This window comes from Bombina bombina, chromosome 5 (genome assembly GCF_027579735.1).
Source record: "Bombina bombina isolate aBomBom1 chromosome 5, aBomBom1.pri, whole genome shotgun sequence".
Taxonomy (NCBI): domain Eukaryota; kingdom Metazoa; phylum Chordata; class Amphibia; order Anura; family Bombinatoridae; genus Bombina; species Bombina bombina.
The window spans coordinates 173,198,440-173,217,859 of NC_069503.1; the positions used below are offsets into that span (position 1 = coordinate 173,198,440).

Below are 19,420 nucleotides of genomic sequence, written 5' to 3' on the forward strand. Positions count from 1 at the left end.
GAATGATGTCCATGGAGGCAACCATGAGACCAATCACCTCCATCCATTAAGCCACAGATGGACGAATAGCAGATTGAAGAGAAAGGCAAGAAGCCTGAGGTTTGGATTTTCTGACGTCTGTCAGAAAAATCTTAATGGACAAGGAATCTAAAATTGTTCCTAGGAAACACACCCTTGTATTCAGTACAAGGAAACTTTTTCCCAGATTTACTTTCCACCCGTGGGAATGTAGAATAGACAACAGCTCTGTATGAGATTTTGCTAGACGAAAAGATGGCCCATGAACCAAGATGTCATCTAAGTAAGGCGCCACAGCAATGACCTGGGACCTGACCACTGCCAGAAGAGCCCCCAGAACCTTTGTGGAAATTCTGGGAGCGTAGCAAGGCCAAAATTAAAGGCAACAAACTGGAAATGTATGTCCAGAAAAGCAAACCTCAGATACTGGTAATGATCCCTGTGAATGGGAACATAAAGATACGCATCCTTCAGGTCTATGGTCGTCATGAACTGACCCTCTTGAACCAAAGGAAGAATGGAACTGATGGTCTCCATTTGAAGGACGGAACTCTGAGAAATAAATTGAGACACTTTAGGTCCAGTATGGGACGGCAAGTGTGTACATTTTCCATCTTCAATAGGAATAGTAGTTCTCTTGGCAAGAGTAGAGATAGCTCCCTCTACCTTGGGCACTGTGCACCACGGGTCACGAATAGAGTCAGCAACAGGAAACCTATTTTTAAAAACAGGCGACGGGGAGAAAGGAATGCCTCTTTTATCTCATTCCTGAGTTATGATATCTGCCATACGGTCTGGAACTGGAAACACTTCCACAGATGAAGGTACATCATATACCCTATTAAGTTTACTAGACCTCTTAGGGTTCTCTGCTGAGTAGGATTCTTCCAAAGTAGCAAGAACCTCCTTTAAAAGTACTCAGAGGTGTTGTAACTTAAATCTAAAATTAATCTCCTCTGAATCAGCAGAATTGGTCACTACAGTATCAGAATCTGACAATTCTCCCTCAGACACTGATGAATCATCCTCAACAGATAACTGAGACAAACTGGCTAACTAAGCCTTAGCGGAGTCAGAACCCTTATTAACATTAATATGTTTAGATTTCCTATTGTGCTTACCAGCAACCTTCGGAAAAGCTGACAAGGCTGCAGAAACAGGTAAAAAAAAACACCAGGAGGCTATTGAGAGGAACCGCAGGGCACTGCATGTGAAGCTTGGGACGTTTGAGGGGAAAGCTGAGGCAATGCTGGAACAACATTATCCTGAGAGACAGAGGGCTCTGGGGGAGAAATCTTATCTTTAAATAATGTCTTATTTAAACAAGAGGAGCAAAATTGCACAGCAGGATCCACCTGAGCTTCCAAGCAAAACAAACTTTTGTCAACTGGCAAATTGAAATTCTCATTAGTGTCCATAACAACAGTGAATCAAAGAACCGTTATAAGATTCACTAGCGCTATTACACGATAATGAAAACCTAAACACCTTTAACCTCAGCTCTGCCAAGGGCTTACCGCTCCTAGCACACCAACAGAAAGATCCCACTATGATTTTGGATCCTCTCCAGCCGCTGCTCACATACAGCCGCTGACTAAATGCACCACAGAAGAAAACTCTGGTCTGCAAAAGACGAAAAAAGAAAGCGCATATCAAACGTGACCGCAACTAAAAACAAATTGTGTTACCAGACTAAAACGGTGCAAAATAAACCTTGCTTCCTGAAAATTTAAAAAGTTGTAGCATAACGGCTCTGATCACATGACCGCTCACCTCTCATAATTCCTGCCGAAAAACTCTGGCTAGTAAATAAGTAAAAAACACCTCCTAAACAAAAAGGAGGACTGACAAACTCCCATTCTCAAAAAACCCAGACACTTATAAAACCCATTATTATAACATGTCTCCTCAGCCTCAATAAAGTTTCCAATGCAGTGCCCTTTAAATGCTCCCTGCCCATTAAATGTCAAAGCACATACATTTCCCCCTGAGCAGATCCACAAAGATCTTCCAGGAATAGAAGTCTTCAATTAACTCCTAGAATGCTGGTACCTTCTACCTGTGGAAGTAGCTGTCAGGCAGGGAACAGTCTCTTAGGTATGTCAGATCACTCCACATCTAAGAGACCTGTAGAAAAAGAAAAAAAACTTAGTAACCAACTCTGGCTTTCTATCAAAGGGGTAGCATCGGTGTTAGAAATAAAGCAAGGACCACCTCGCCGCCTTCTAACTGCTAAAAGCCCCCATTACTCTTACTAAAGAGATTGACATGGACACAGCATAGCCCCAATCCTTCTTCGCCATCCTCCCGTAATCAAGGCAAAGAGAATGACTAGGGTTTATGGGTAAGGGAAGTGATACTTAAAGGGACCCTGTACCCAAATTTTTTCTTTTGTAATTCAGAAAGAGCATGCAATTTTAAGCAACTTTCTAATTTAACTCTATTATCAATTTTTCTTCGTTCTCTTGCTATCATTATTTGAAAAAGAATGCATCTAAGCTTTTTTTTGGTTTCAGTACTCTGGACAGCACTATTTTATTGGTGGATGAATTTATCCACCAATCAGCAAGAACAACCCAGGTTGTTCACCAAAAATGGGCCGGCATCTAAACTTACATTCTTGCATTTCAAATAAAGATACCAAGAGAATGAAGAAACTTTGATAATAGGAGTAAATTAGAAAGTTGCTTAAAATTTCATGCTCAATCTGAATCACGAAATAATTTTTTTGGGTATAGTGTCCCTTTAACAGCTCTGCTGGGGTGCTCTTTGCCGCCTCCTGCTGGCCAGGAGTGAATATCCCACTAGTAATTGGAATGATTTGTGGACTCTCCATGCCATAGGAAAGATATATTAATAGGAATTTAAACTCACCTTTTACCTCCCCCTAATTTTAAATGTTGTTGTATTTTGCCCGAAATCAACTTCACGCAGCAGTGATTCAAACCTTCTCCCAGCTGATGAGTAGTAATAACTCCTGGGATGGTTATGAATCACTGCACTAACCCTAGCTAAGCTTATAAGCTGTGTGAACAGCAATGCTTTGGCGTTAAGGGAATCTGCTGAAAAGCAGACTTGAAGAAAAAAGGTGTGTCATTATGAACCTAATTTGCATATATTACCCAGAATCCTTTGCTGCATTGGAAACAATGTATTCCAGAGGTTTTCTGTTTGAAAAACAAGCCTCTGGCCTGTCTAGATTAAAGGGATAACAATTCAGACATGAGACAAAACAATCTGTGCAAGGGTGGTCTTTGATATGTTGTCACTGAACATTTTGTTTCTCCATTTTGAGTCAGCATCTGTAGAACAATTGTTCAAGAGTCACATAATCCCTGCATAAATTTATAAATTCTGTCATTTTATAGTCTTGCTTCTTCACAAGCATCGCTTGGTGAGGGCTGAACAAATAGTGTTCCTCAGACCCAGGCAGCAAGCTTTTATTCAACCCTTCTGATGGTAATAGCAAGGAATCACTTTTAGGTACATTTAACAGTAAATAAAAGCCAGACATTATGATGTATTCAAAGCAAAGATTAGCCTGAGAACAGTATGTAGATAGACTTTCTAAAATTATATTTGTTGTTTAAATATTGAAGATATACTTGTCAAGATTTAGTTTCAGCCATATTGAAACCTTGGTTTTTCCCCTAATCATGTTACGATCTAAAATAATTATCTTCACTTCCAAACTTACAGGATGTTTCAACCAGTGGTCTTTGATTCCTGGCCGCATTTTCTTGTGAACGACAACTTCTTGCAGGTCTTCCAGTGACGGATGCTGACCAATCTCTTCTTCAAATGGCAGTATATACTCATCAACAGGTCCTGCAACACACCAAAGAAAAGAAACAAAGTCAATCTGTCCCTAATACAAAGTAAATCTGAAAAGGTTTCACAAATGTGTATCAAAGAACTTCCAATCCCACATCATAATTGTAGGAACAGGCAAAAAAGATGGCATTTCATTTTAATTTTCGCCATATCAGACGTGGTTTTTCATGCTGACCCTCGCAGGGCCTGCCTTAGTGGAATTATCGTAAAAAAAAAGGGCAGTCCATGCGAGTTGGCTCCTATTTAAAGTAATGTAGTTCGCTTGAGCAGGGGCACATGAAATGAAATCCTGCATCCAATATAAATCACATTACGCTACGTTCTGCGTATAGCAACTTACATTCGCCTATATTTTCATATGTATGTGTTCTGAGTGTTTTGAGAAAAGCTTGTCACCTTTTAGTTTGTGAGAAAAAAAATGTGAGATCTGTAGTGCGAAAATCTTTACAGAATTACACTGGGGATAGAGGCAATTTCATATACGCTCATTTTCAGTCCATTTTACAATTTTTTTTATTTATTTTTTTCCAACATCCAGTGTACTTAAATTGCCATTTACGCTGTGCATAGTTTAGAGGATTTATTCCTGTGTAAATTTTATGCTTTTGATAAAATACGATTTCTGGTAAATAATTTTGTTATGATTTTTGATGCACCTTAACACAATTTTTCCTGCGTATTTGTGTGTAAATTGTTTAATTATTAGTTTTGTAAGATTTTTAAAATAAAATTTTATTGTGCACTTTTGTAATGTATGCATCTCCTCCCAATACGAAAATGCTGTATACGCCTCTTTGCGAGATACCCTGTTTTTAGGGTAAAAAGTGGATTTAGATCATTCCACCAGGGAAATAGAAGTAATGGTGAGCATTCTTTAATAATCTCGCCAGCCCAGAGACCTTAAGTGTTGAGCTAAAGAGATGGTGATTAGTGGGTTCATGTGGTCACTGTTCGGGAACATCCGTTTTTTACGGCTCCTGAGTGGGACTCTGTGTGTTTAACCCCTATGTAAGTAGTGCACAAATTGCATGTTCTTATGAATTAAAGCACTACAATGTCCCTTAGTCGTACTTGTTTCTGTTTAATAAGACATTGTTGTGATATATATTGTGAGACATATGATATCTAGCTCTCTAATAGAATCTAGGTAGACACTCACTGCTTCATATATTGATACATTTGACTTAGAGACACTCAGCACATATTTCTGTACCTGATTTACCAAGAGCGCACCCTATATACATTTTTATTAAAATCATATAAAGATTTTATATAAAATGTTTCCTACTTGAATTTCTGAGATACCAGAAAGCAAAAAATAAATAAAATCATAATACCTGGGACATAAGAAGAAAAGCAAATTGTACATATACAAGGTTCTCAAGCAAATTAGTGACTGTTTTCTACATCATTTTACCGATAACCTAAGGGTAATATCTGTACAATACCCAAATAGCCTTGTCACTTTGTCATTGGCCTCATGTTTGTCCAATACTATATTTTCAATGTATTTTGTTTCCTATAAACCCGCAAAATAAAGCAGCCGAAAAGTTCTATAGTTGTAAAATGGAGCGTAATAATAGTGAATTTTAAAATAAATAAAAAAAAATCTTAAACAGAAGCATAATATTGCATAAGCCATGGCAATAAACTACATTTAAGAGCAATATGCCTGCAGTTTACATTACAACCACATGGGGGAAGCAAAGACTCACCATCGGCTGCCGTACATCTTGATACAAGCTCCCAGAGTACCAGTCCCACGGCATACATGTCTATCCTGAGAAAAGAGTCGCGCTGGAAGTTAATTGCTCCCTCTAGCACCTCTGGAGCCATATACCGCCTGGTTCCAACCTGCAGTGAGAAAAAAACGTAGCACTTAGCAAATAGTGTTATAAAAAGGCATCCTGTAACATGTACGTAAACTAGTGGGGGTTAGTTATGAGTCTATACTAGTGAGCAGTATTACTGTAGGGTCAGCATATGCAGTTTAACCCTTATACTGGATGTACGGAGATTCTCCCCTTTAATGTGTTATAATTTTACCTGCTGGAGTGTATTAACCCTTAGATGCCGTTCCATGCCGCCCTAAAAGCACTTGGGTTTAACACCATTAGGATGGCATGGAACATTCTAACATTTTTGGTGTCCTACTCTCTTCTCCTGCTTTAACGAAGCACAAAATCCAACTGGTGGATGTACCTAGCATCATAGGCAGTCCCTCCCCCCCCCCCCCCCGATCCCATCCCAGCATTGGAATCATGTGATCACAGCAACAATAACGTGACTTCCTGTTTCCTGTCAATGTTTACATCGGAAATTTGTTATGAGCGTTAACATTTGCCCCCATCCTGAAGGGGTTAAAGTGTTTCCAAATAGCTTCTTTACCTTTATTTTGGTCATTTTAAATGGTTGATTTTGCTTGTTGAAACCACCACCTATACTAAATATATAAATACTGCAGTATTGGCTATTTAAGAGCTATGTAAGCAAGAAGCAGAAATCCACTTCCCAGCGGGGGTGGGAGAAAGCCCATTTAAGAGGTTTTTTTCTGCAGCTGCTTGTAATACAATTAACTTGTATCAACTACTTGCTTGAGTAAATTGTGCCTTTAACCCTTTTCATGCCAAAATATAGATTTAATGTGTGCAGTGTTCTCCCCAGGACTTTTTTAATGGGTGCACCACACAGCTGATTTTACTGACCATCCGGGTAAAAGTAGTATTCAGGTAAAATTAGCAAACATTACATTTTTTCAATAATTATTGCAGAAAGTATCATTAAATAAATGTATGTTAAATGATGCATTATTTGTGCTTTAGATGGACAAAAATGTTATCATATAACAAAATATTACACTGCCGCCACCCAGTTACTTCATAATGCCACCCGGCTGGCAACATTATTTGTGTGTGTGTGTGATTGCGTAATATGCATGAGTGCAATGTCCCTTTAAATTCACTATGAGAGTGGGAGAGAAGGAGCACAGGCATTTTGTGTGGGGTAAAAAAGTATCAAGAGGAAATGTGTACTGCATGATTATCTACGGAACTGTCCCACAATGCCCCCTGCTTTTTATTTTAGCAATGTGTATTTAGTGCATTCTGTGTCATGTATGGTGGCGTGAAGTAACATCACCAACATCGGAACACTAGAGAGAGATGAAATGCATACATTTCTTAAAAGGGACACTGAACCCAATTTTTATTTCATGATTCAGATAGAGCATGCAATTTTAAGCAACTATCTAATTTACTCCTGTTATCAATTTTTCTTCATTCTCTTGGAATCTTTATTTGAAAAGGCAAGAATGTAAGCTTAGGAGCTGGACCATTTTTGGTTCAGACCCTGGATAGCACTTGCTGATTGGTGGCACCATACATACACACACACATACAAATATATATAGGAATATATATTTATAAATACATACTACATAGATCATATTTTGCTATGTGCAGAACATTGGCATGTGAAATATTTACAGTAAATACATAGTTAAAACCTTTATTAAAAATGAATATTGGATAAATATTCTTTGACATGCTTTCATATACTTAACTGCAAAGGGCTCCAATGCAAATATATATTAGGGCTGCACAATTAATCGCATGATGTGATTAATCGTGATTTTAAATCGACGAAATTTCAAATTGCGGAGTATGTGATTTATAACCCCGCCCACTATGAAATCACCTATGACATACAGGAAGGCTCCGCATGCGGGTAAGATGCGGGGTAGTGACTTCATTCTCACAGTGTATTGCAAGACTTCGTAGCTGGTATGCAGTATAATGCCTATTATGGCGGCACCTGCCTCCAGCCAACACAGCAAGGACCCGTTCACAGATCAGGTTATCAGTGTACGGCTGATGTGACGCTTTGCACTCACTCATTCTTGCTATTCTGGCTGCTACCATCTCAGGAACAGTTCCCCCATGCAGCACGACATTGCAACTCTGTCTCCATAACCACCCCATTCCCCTTCACTGCCGGCTGCGCTACCTTTGCTCTCACGGACGTGCCTTTCCCCTCAACAAGAGAGGCGGTTCATCTTATGCATCTGATCCTGCAGCGCATTTAGCTTGCTGATTCCCACCATCTTTCTCTCTTCCCCCGGTGCTACCTCTCAGTAGAATTACCGTGCACACTAAAAGCATGTATAGTGAGGACCCGCGCATTACATCCTGAGATCGCGGCAGTTCTCGCATATTATTCTGGCGGCCTTCCTGCAGCCGCTACTGTGGGCTCTAATGTTTCTCCTTAAAGGCAGCACCGGGGGAAGTGAGAAAGATGGTGGGAAGCAGCAAGCTAAAGTGGCTGCGAGATCAGATTTGCAAGAGGAAGCACATGTCTTGTGGAGGGGATAGGGCTTGTCCCTGCTAGCATTCACTTGAACGCGCAAGAGTCATTAAACATTAATTTAGGTGACACACACAAACACTGCAGATGAGGTCCCTGGGGGCGTATCTTGTGGCTCACTGACAAGGACATAAATAACACAACGTTTTGTTACGACAATACAGATTACATTGTGCTATAGTGGTGGGCGCTGAACATATCCATTTTGTGAGACTGCACAGCTTATGCCCAGTCGCCTGTAACTGTCAGTTTGACGATCTTCTCATAGTATATGTTTAGCTTATGCCAAGTGACTATGACATTTTGTGCAAGCTGTGTGTAGGTAGCACACACACAGTGACAAATACACTCACAATTACACATTGATCATGTGACACACAAAAATACACAATGTATATTAGTACTATGCACAACATGTGTAGTGAAGAGCTGCACATTACAACCCACAGCAGCGCTGGTATATTATTCTGTAGGCCTTCCTGCAGCCGCTACCGTGGGCTGTAATTTGTGGCTCCTCACAACATATGTTTTTATTGTGCCTAATGATTCTACTAAGCAGCAGCACTGGAAAGAGGGAAATATGGTGGGCAGTGGCAAATTAAAGGGGCTGCAGGATCAGATGTGTAAGATGAACTGTCTGTCTTGTGTGGGGGGTAGGGCTTGTCCCTGCTAGCTTTCAGTTCTTTTCAAAAAATTGTGATTAAAATCGCAATATTTCGTGGTCAAAATCGCGATTTTCAATTTTTCCCATATCGCCCAGCCCTAATATATATATTTATGTCTATATGTGTGTACATATGTATTTATGTGTTTATATGTGTATATATGTCTGTAAATACATACACAAACATTATATATATATTTATATATATTTATATATATATATATATATATATATATATATATATATATATATATATATATATATATATATATATATATATATATATATATATATATATATATATATAGTATATATTTATTTATTTTTTCTTCCATAGGGCTCTGCACACACTTTTCAAGTCCACAACTGCCCAGGGTGCATTTAAAGCCCAATGTACAGTATGCAAGTAGAAAGCACTCACCAGGTCTTCATTAACAATAACTATGTTAAAATAAACAGATTTATTGTTGATGAAGATCTGGTGAGTGCATTCTCACCATCTTTCCCTCTTCCCAGTGCTGCTTAGTAGAATCATTAGGCACAATAAAAACATATGTTATGAGGAGCCACAAAGTACCTTTAATTCTGTTTTAAAAGTTAATTTCCTTAAACTAAAATTTATAGTTATGAGAGAAAACACGTAACATCAAAACAAATCCATGTCTACAACATAATTAAAGGGACACTAAAAGTCAAAATTAACATGTCATTATTCAGATAAAACCTGCCGTTTTAAAAAGGGACATGAAACCCCAAATTTTCCTCTCACAATTCAGATATATTTTTAAACAATTTTCCAATTTACTTCTAGTATCAAATTTGCTTCATTCTCTTGGTATCTTTTGTGGAAGGCGCAACAATGCATTACTAGGAGCTAGCTAAACACATCAGTAAGCCAATGACAGGTAGCTAGCTCCCAAGCCTACTTAGGTATGCTTTTCAACAAACGATACTGAGAGAACTATAAGAGAACAGAATTAAATTGGAAAGTTGTTTAAAATGTTTGAAAATTGTATGTTCTATCATGAAACAAAAAAAACATAATTTATGCTTACCTGATAAATTTATTTCTCTTGTAGTGTATCCAGTCCACGGATCATCCATTACTTGTGGGATATTCTCCTTCCCAACAGGAAGTTGCAAGAGGATCACCCACAGCAGAGCTGCTATATAGCTCCTCCCCTCACTGCCATATCCAGTCATTCGACCGAAACAAGACAAGAAAGGAGAAACCATAGGGTGCAGTGGTGACTGTAGTTTAATTAAAATTTAGACCTGCCTTAAAAGGACAGGGCGGGCCGTGGACTGGATACACTACAAGAGAAATACATTTATCAGGTAAGCATAAATTATGTTTTCTCTTGTTAAGTGTATCCAGTCCACGGATCATCCATTACTTGTGGGATAACAATACCAAAGCTAAAGTACACGGATGATGGGAGGGACAAGGCAGGAACTTAAATGGAAGGAACCACTGCCTGTAGAACCTCTCTCCCAAAAACAGCCTCCGAAGAAGCAAAAGTGTCAAATTTGTAAAATTTTGAAAATGTGTGAAGCGAAGACCAAGTCGCAGCCTTGCAAATCTGTTCAACAGAGGCCTCATTTTTAAAGGCCCAGGTGGAAGCCACAGCTCTAGTAGAATGAGCTGTAATCCTTTCAGGGGGCTGCTGTCCAGCAGTCTCATAGGCTAAGCGTATTATGCTCCGAAGCCAAAAGGAGAGAGAGGTTGCCGAAGCTTTTTGACAAACAGGGCAGATGTTTGACGAAAATCTTTAGTAGCCTGTAAGTAAAACTTCAAGGCACGGACTACGTCCAGATTATGCAAAAGACGTTCCTTCTTTGAAGAAGGATTAGGACACAATGATGGAACAACAATCTCTTGATTGATATTCCTGTTAGAAACCACCTTAGGTAAAAACCCAGGTTTGGTACGCAGAACTACCTTGTCTGAATGAAAAATCAGATATGGAGAATCACAATGTAAGGCAGATAACTCAGAGACTCTTCGAGCCGAGGAAATAGCCATCAAAAACAGAACTTTCCAAGATAAAAGTTTAATATCAATGGAATGAAGGGGTTCAAACGGAACTCCCTGAAGAACTTTAAGAACCAAGTTTAAGCTCCACAGGGGAGCAACAGTTTTAAACACAGGCTTAATCCTAACCAAAGCCTGACAAAATGCCTGGACGTCTGGAACTTCTGCCAGACGCTTGTGCAAAAGAATAGACAGAGCAGAGATCTGTCCTTTTAAAGAACTAGCTGATAAGCCTTTGTCCAAACCCTCTTGGAGAAAGGACAATATCCTAGGAATCCTAACCTTACTCCATGAGTAACTCTTGGATTCACACCAATAAAGATATTTACGCCATATCTTATGGTAGATTTTCCTGGTGACAGGCTTCCGAGCCTGTATTAAGGTATCAATGACTGACTCGGAGAAGCCACGCCTTGATAGAATCAAGCGTTCAATCTCCATGCAGTCAGTCTCAGAGAAATTAGATTTGGATGATTGAAAGGACCTTGTATTAGAAGGTCCTGCCTCAGAGGCAGAGTCCATGGTGGAAGAGATGACATGTCCACTAGGTCTGCATACCAGGTCCTGCGTGGCCACGCAGGCGCTATCAGAATCACCGATGCTCTCTCCTGTTTGATTTTGGCAATCAGTCGAGGGAGCAGAGGAAACGGTGGAAACACATAGGCCAGGTTGAAGAACCAAGGAGCTGCTAGAGCATCTATCAGAGTTGCTCCCGGGTTCCTGGACCTGGATCCGTAACAAGGAAGCTTGGCGTTCTGGCGAGACGCCATGAGATCCAGTTCTGGTTTGCCCCAACGATGGACCAGTTGAGCAAACACCTCCGGATGGAGTTCCCACTCCCCCGGATGAAAAGTCTGACGACTTAGAAAATCCGCCTCCCAGTTCTCTACGCCTGGGATGTGGATCGCTGACAGGTGGCAAGAGTGAGACTCTGCCCAGCAAATTATCTTTGAGACTTCTAACATCGCTAGGGAACTCCTGGTTCCCCCTTGATGGTTGATGTAAGCCACAGTCGTGATGTTGTCCGACTGATATCTGATGAACCTCAGTGTTGCTAACTGAGGCCAAGCTAGAAGAGCATTGAATATTGCTCTTCACTCCAGAATATTTATTGGGAGGAGTTTCTCCTCCTGAGTCCACGATCCCTGAGCCTTCAGGGAGTTCCAGACTGCGCCCCAACCTAGAAGGCTGGCATCTGTTGTTACAATCGTCCAATCTGGCCTGCGAAAGGTCATACCCTTGGACAGATGGACCCGAGAAAGCCACCAGAGAAGAGAATCTCTGGTCTCTTGATCCAGATTTAGTAGAGGGGACAAATCTGAGTAATCCCCATTCCACTGACTTAGCATGCATAATTGCAGCGGTCTGAGATGCAGGCACGCAAATGGCACTATGTCCATTGCCGCTACCATTAAGCCGATTACTTCCATGCACTGAGCTACTGACGGGCGTGGAATGGAATGAAGGACACGGCAAGCATTTAGAAGTTTTGATAACCTGGACTCCGTCAGGTAAATTTTCATCTCTACAGAATCTATAAGAGTCCCTCCCATGCGACCTCAGAAATGCCAGAACTATCTCTGTATGAGACTTGGCAATTTGAAAGCTTGACGCCTGTATCAGGATGTCGTCTAGATATGGAGCCACCGCTATGCCTCGCGGTCTTAGAATCGCCAGAAGTGAGCCCAGAACCTTTGTAAAAATTCTTGGGGCAGTGGCCAACCCGAAGGGAAGACCTACAAATTGGTAATGCCTGTCTAGAAAGGCAAACCTTAGGAACCGATGATGATCTTTGTGAATCGGTATGTGAAGGTAGGCATCCTTTAAGTCCACTGTGGTCATGTACTGACCCTCTTGGATCATGGGTAGGATGGTCCGAATAGTTTCCATTTTGAATGATGGAACTCTGAGGAATTTGTTTAAGATCTTTAGATCCAAGATTGGTCTGAAGGTTCCCTCTTTCTTGGGAACCACAAACAGATTTGAATAAAATCCCTGTCCTTGTTCCATCCGCGGAACTGGATGGATCACTCCCATTACTAGGAGGTCTTGCACACAGCTTAGGAATGCCTCTTTCTTTATCTGGTTTGCTGATAACCTTGAAAGATGAAATCTCCCTTGTGGAGGAGAAGCTTTGAAGTCCAGAAGATATCCCTGAGATATGATCTCCAACGCCCAGGGATCCTGAATATCTCTTGCCCACGCCTGGGCGAAGAGAGAAAGTCTGCCCCCCACTAGATCCGTTTCCGGATAGGGGGCCATTCCTTCATGCTGTCTTGGGGGCAGCAGAAGGCTTTCTGGCCTGCTTGCCCTTGTTCCAGGACTGGTTAGGTTTCCAGGCCTGTCTGGAATGAGCAACAGTTCCCTCTTGTTTTGAAGCGGAGGAAGTTGATGCTGCTCCTGCCTTGAAATTTCGAAAGGCACGAAAATTAGACTGTTTGGCCTTTGATTTGGCCCTGTCCTGAGGAAGGGTATGACCCTTGCCTCCAGTAATGTCAGCAATAATTTCCTTCAAGCCAGGCCCGAATAAGGTCTGCCCCTTGAAAGGAATGTTGAGTAATTTAGACTTTGAAGTCACGTCAGCTGACCAGGATTTAAGCCATAGCGCCCTACGCGCCTGGATGGCGAATCCGGAATTCTTAGCCGTTAGTTTAGTCAAATGAACAATGGTATCAGAAACAAATGAGTTAGCTAGCTTAAGCGTTCTAAGCTTGTCAATAATTTCATTCAATGGAGCTGTCTGGATGGCCTCTTCCAGGGCCTCAAACCAGAATGCCGCCGCAGCAGTGAAAGGCGCAATGCATGCAATGGGCTGTAAAATAAAACCTTGTTGAATAAACATTTTCTTAAGGTAACCCTCCAATTTTTTATCCATTGGATCTGAAAAAGCACAACTGTCCTCAACCGGGATAGTGGTACGCTTTGCTAAAGTAGAAACTGCTCCCTCCACCTTAGGGACCGTCTGCCATAAGTCCCTGTAGTGGCGTCTATTGGAAACATTTTTCTAAATATAGGAGGTGGGGAAAAGGGCACACCGGGTCTATCCCACTCCTTGCTAACAATTTCTGTAAGCCTTTTAGGTATAGGAAAAACGTCAGTACACACCGGCACCGCATAGTATCTATCCAGCCTACACAATTTCTCTGGAATTGCAACTGTGTTACAGTTATTCAGAGCAGCTAATACCTCCCCAAGCAATACACGGAGGTTCTCAAGCTTAAATTTAAAATTAGAAATCTCTGAATCAGGTTTCCCCGAGTCAGAGATGTCACCCACAGACTGAAGCTCTCCGTCCTCATGTTCTGCATACTGAGACGCAGTATCAGACATGGCTCTAACAGCATTTGCGCGCTCTGTATCTCTCCTAACCCCAGAGCTATCACGCTTGCCTCTTAATTCAGGCAATCTAGATAATACCTCTGACAGGGTATTATTCATGATTGCAGCCATGTCCTGCAACTTGCAGGACAGGCTGCAAGGTAATCGCTATGGGCGTCCCTGATGTAATTGGCGCCATATTAGCGTGCGTCCCCTGAGCGGGAGGCGAAGGGTCTGACACGTGGGGAGAGTTAGTCGGCATAACTTCCCTCTCGACAGAACCCTCTGGTGATAATTATTTTATAGATAAAGACTGATCTTTACTGTTTAAGGTGAAATCAATAAATTTAGTACACATTCTCCTATGGGGCTCCACCATGGCTTTCAAACATAATGAACAAGTAGGTTCCTCTGTGTCAGACATGTTTAAACAGACTAGCAATGAGACTAGCAAGCTTGGAAAACACTTTAAAAAAAGTTTACAAGCAATATAAAAAACGTTACTGCGCCTTTAAGAAACACAAATTTTCCCAAATTTTGAAATAACAGTGAAAAAATGCAGTTACACTAACGAAATTTTTACAGTGTATGTAATAAGTTAAGCAGAGCATTGCACCAACTTGCAAATGGATGATTAACCCCTTAATACCAAAAACGGAATAACAAATGACAAAAACGTTTTTTAAACAGTCACAACAACTGCCACAGCTCTACTGTGGCTTTTTACCTCCCTCAATACGACTTTTGAAGCCTTTTGAGCCCTTCAGAGAAGTCCTGGATCATGCAGGAAGAAGCTGGATGTCTGTGTCTGTAATTTTTGCTGTGCAAAAAAATGCTAAAATAGGCCCCTCCCACTCATATTAGAACAGTGGGAAGCCTCAGGGAACTGTTTCTAGGCAAAATTCAAGCCAGCCATGTGGAAAAAACTAGGCCCCAATAAGTTTTATCACCAAACATATGTAAAAAACGATTAAACATGCCAGTAAACGTTTTAAAAACATAATTTATGTAAGAACTTACCTGATAAATTCATTTCTTTCATATTAACAAGAGTCCATGAGCTAGTGACGTATGGAATATACATTCCTACCAGGAGGGGCAAAGTTTCCCAAACCTTAAAATGCCTATAAATACACCCCTCACCACACCCACAAATCAGTTTAACGAATAGCCAAGAAGTGGGGTGATAAGAAAAAAAGTGCGAAGCATATAAAATAAGGAATTGGAATAATTGTGCTTTATACAAAAAAATCATAACCACCACAAAAAAGGGTGGGCCTCATGGACTCTTGTTAATATGAAAGAAATGAATTTATCAGGTAAGTTCTTACATAAATTATGTTTTCTTTCATGTAATTAACAAGAGTCCATGAGCTAGTGACGTATGGGATAATGACTACCCAAGATGTGGATCTTTCCACACAAGAGTCACTAGAGAGGGAGGGATAAAATAAAGACAGCCAATTCCTGCTGAAAATAATCCACACCCAAAATAAAGTTTAACAAAAAACATAAGCAGAAGATTCAAACTGAAACCGCTGCCTGAAGAACTTTTCTACCAAAAACTGCTTCAGAAGAAGAAAATACATCAAAATGGTAGAATTTAGTAAAAGTATGCAAAGAGGACCAAGTTGCTGCTTTGCAGATCTGGTCAACCGAAGCTTCATTCCTAAACGCCCAGGAAGTAGATACTGACCTAGTAGAATGAGCTGTAATTCTCTGAGGCGGAATTTTACCCGACTCAACATAGGCAAGATGAATTAAAGATTTCAACCAAGATGCCAAAGAAATGGCAGAAGCTTTCTGGCCTTTCCTAGAACCGGAAAAGATAACAAATAGACTAGAAGTCTTACAGAAAGATTTCGTAGCTTCAACATAATATTTCAAAGCTCTAACAACATCCAAAGAATGCAACGATTTCTCCTTAGAATTCTTAGGATTAGGACATAATGAAGGAACCACAATTTCTCTACTAATGTTGTTGGAATTCACAACTTTAGGTAAAAATTCAAAAGAAGTTCGCAACACCGCCTTATCCTGATGAAGAATCAGAAAAGGAGACTCACAAGAAAGAGCAGATAATTCAGAAACTCTTCTGGCAGAAGAGATGGCCAAAAGGAACAAAACTTTCCAAGAAAGTAATTTAATATCCAATGAATGCATAGGTTCAAATGGAGGAGCTTGAAGAGCCCCCAGAACCAAATTCAAACTCCAAGGAGGAGAAATTGACTTAATGACAGGCTTTATACGAACCAAAGCTTGTACAAAACAATGAATATCAGGAAGAATAGCAATCTTTCTGTGAAAAAGAACAGAAAGAGCAGAGATTTGACCTTTCAAGGAACTTGCGGACAAACCCTTATCTAAACCATCCTGAAGAAATTGTAATATTCTCGGTATTCTAAAAGAATGCCAAGAAAAAAGATGAGAAAGACACCAAGAAATATAAGTCTTCCAGACTCTATAATATATCTCTCTGGATACAGATTTACGAGCCTGTAACATAGTATTAATCACAGAGTCAGAGAAACCTCTTTGACCAAGAATCAAGCGTTCAATCTCCATACCTTTAAATTTAAGGATTTCAGATCCTGATGGAAAAAAGGACCTTGAGACAAAAGGTCTGGTCTTAACGGAAGAGTCCACGGTTGGCAAGAGGCCATCCGGACAAGATCCGCATACCAAAACCTGTGAGGCCATGCCGGAGCTACCAGCAGAACAAACGAGCATTCCTTCAGAATCTTGGAGATTACTCTTGGAAGAAGAACTAGAGGCGGAAAGATATAGGCAGGATGATACTTCCAAGGAAGTGAAAATGCATCCACTGCCTCCGCCTGAGGATCCCGGGATCTGGACAGATACCTGGGAAGTTTCTTGTTTAGATGAGAAGCCATCAGATCTATTTCTGGAAGTTCCCACATTTGAACAATCTGAAGAAATACCTCTGGGTGAAGAGACCATTCGCCCGGATGCAACGTTTGGCGACTGAGATAATCCGCTTTCCAATTGTCCATACCTGGGATATAAACCGCAGAGATTAGACAGGAGCTGGATTCCGCCCAAACCAAAATTCGAGATACTTCTTTCATAGCCAGAGGACTGTGAGTCCCTCCTTGATGATTGATGTATGCCACAGTTGTGACATTGTCTTATCTGAAAACAATGAACAACTCTCTCTTCAGAAGAGGCCAAGACTGAAGAGCTCTGAAAATTGCACGGAGTTCCAAATTGATCGGAAATCTCACCTCCTGAGATTCCCAAACCCCTTGTGCCGTCAGATACCCCCACACAGCTCCCCAACCTGTAAGACTTGTATCTGTTGAGATTATAGTCCAGGTCGGAAGAACAAAGAAGCCCCCTGAACTGAACGATGGTGATCTGTCCACCATGTCAGAGAGTGTCGTAAAATCGGTTTAAAGATATTAATTGAGATATCTTTGAGTAATCCCTGCACCATTGGTTCAGCATACAGAGCTGAAGAGGTCGCATGTGAAAACGAGCAAAGGAGATCGCATCTGATGCGGCAGTCCTAAGACCCAACATTTCCATGCATAAGGCTACCAAAGGGAATGATTGTGACTGAAGGTTTTGACAAGCTGATATCAATGTTAAACTTCTCTTGTCTGACAAGGACAGAGTCATAGACACTGAATTTATCTAGAAACCTAAAAAGGTTACCCTTGTCTGAGGAATCAATGAACTGATTGGTAAATTGATCCTCCAACCATGAACTTGAAGAAACAACACAAGTCGATTCGTATGAGATTCTTCGAAAATGAGAAGACTGAGCAAGTACCAAGATATCGTCCAAATAAGGAAATACCAAAACCCTATTCTCTGATTACAGAAAGAAGGGCACCGAGAACCTTTGAAAAAAATTCTTGGAACTGAGGCTAGGCCAAACAGTAGAGCCACAAAACTGGTAATGCTTGTCTAAAAAGAGAATCTCAGACACTAAAAGTGATCTGGATGAATCGGAATATGCAGATACACATCCTGTAAATCTATTGTAGACATATAATGCCCTTGCTAAACAAAAGGCAGGATAGTCCTACAGTAACCATCTTGAATGTTGGTATCCTAACATAACGATTCAATAATGATAGATCCAGAACTGGTCTGAAGGAATTGACCTTCTTTGGTACAATGAAGAGATAAAATAAAACCCCAGCCCCTGTTCCAGAACTGGAACTGGCATAAATACTCCAGCCAACTCTAGATCTGAAACACATTTCAGAAATGCTGAGCCTTGCTGTGTCGACTGGGACACGGGAAAGAAAAGAATCTCTTAGCAGGAGGCCTTAACTTGAAGCCAATTCTGTACCTTTCTGAAACAATGTTTCTGAAACCAGAGATTAAGAACGGAATTGATCCAAATTTCTTTGAAGAAAACGTAATCTGCCCCATACCAGCTGAGCTGGAATAAGGGCCGCACCTTCATAGGTACTTAGGAGCTGGCTATAGGTTTCTATAAGGCTTGGATATATTCCAAACTGGAAATAGTTTCCAAACTGATACCGCTCCTGAGGATGAAGGATCAGGCTTTTGTTCCTTGTTGTGAGGAAAGGAACGAAATGATTATTTACCCTGGAAAGAAAGGGAAAGCAAAGTTGACTTAGAAGACATGTCAGCATTCCAAGTTTAATCCATAAAGCTTTTCTAGCTAAAATAGCTAGAGACATATACCTGACATCAACTCTAATGATATCAAAAGATGGTATCACCAATAAAATTATTAGCATGTTATAGAATAATAATAATGCTATAAAATTATGATCTGTTACTTGTTGCGCTAAAGCTTCTAACCAAAAAGTTGAAGCTGCAGCAACATCCGCTAAAAATATAGCAGGTCTAAGAAGATTACCTGAACATAAGTAAGCTTTTCTTAGAAAGGATTCAATTTTCCTATCTAAAGGATCCTTAAATGAAGTACTATCTGCCATAGGAATAGTAGTACATTAGCAGGAGTAGAGACAGCCCCATAACCTTAGGGATTTTTGTCCCAAAAAACTCTAATCTGTCAGATGGCACAGGATATAATTTGCTTAAACGTCTAGAAGGAGTAAATAAATTACCCAAATTATTCCATTCCCTGGAAATTACTTCAGAAATAGCATCAGGGAGATAAAACACTTCTGGAATAACTACAGGAGATTTAAAAACCTTATTTAAACGTTTACATTTAGTAT

At 40.5% G+C, this 19,420-nt stretch overlaps 1 protein-coding gene across 1 annotated transcript in view; it reads right to left on the reverse strand.

Annotated features, from left to right (window-relative positions):
• Positions 1-19,420, reverse strand: part of ACVR2B (activin A receptor type 2B) — a 359,769-nt gene that overhangs the window by 7,944 nt on the left and 332,405 nt on the right. The window contains exons 9-10 of the mRNA XM_053713788.1: positions 5,568-5,706; positions 3,716-3,846 (exon numbers count right to left, since the gene is read on the reverse strand). Coding sequence (XP_053569763.1) covers positions 3,716-3,846; positions 5,568-5,706 — 270 coding nt within the window. The remainder of the gene's footprint in view (positions 1-3,715; positions 3,847-5,567; positions 5,707-19,420) is intronic.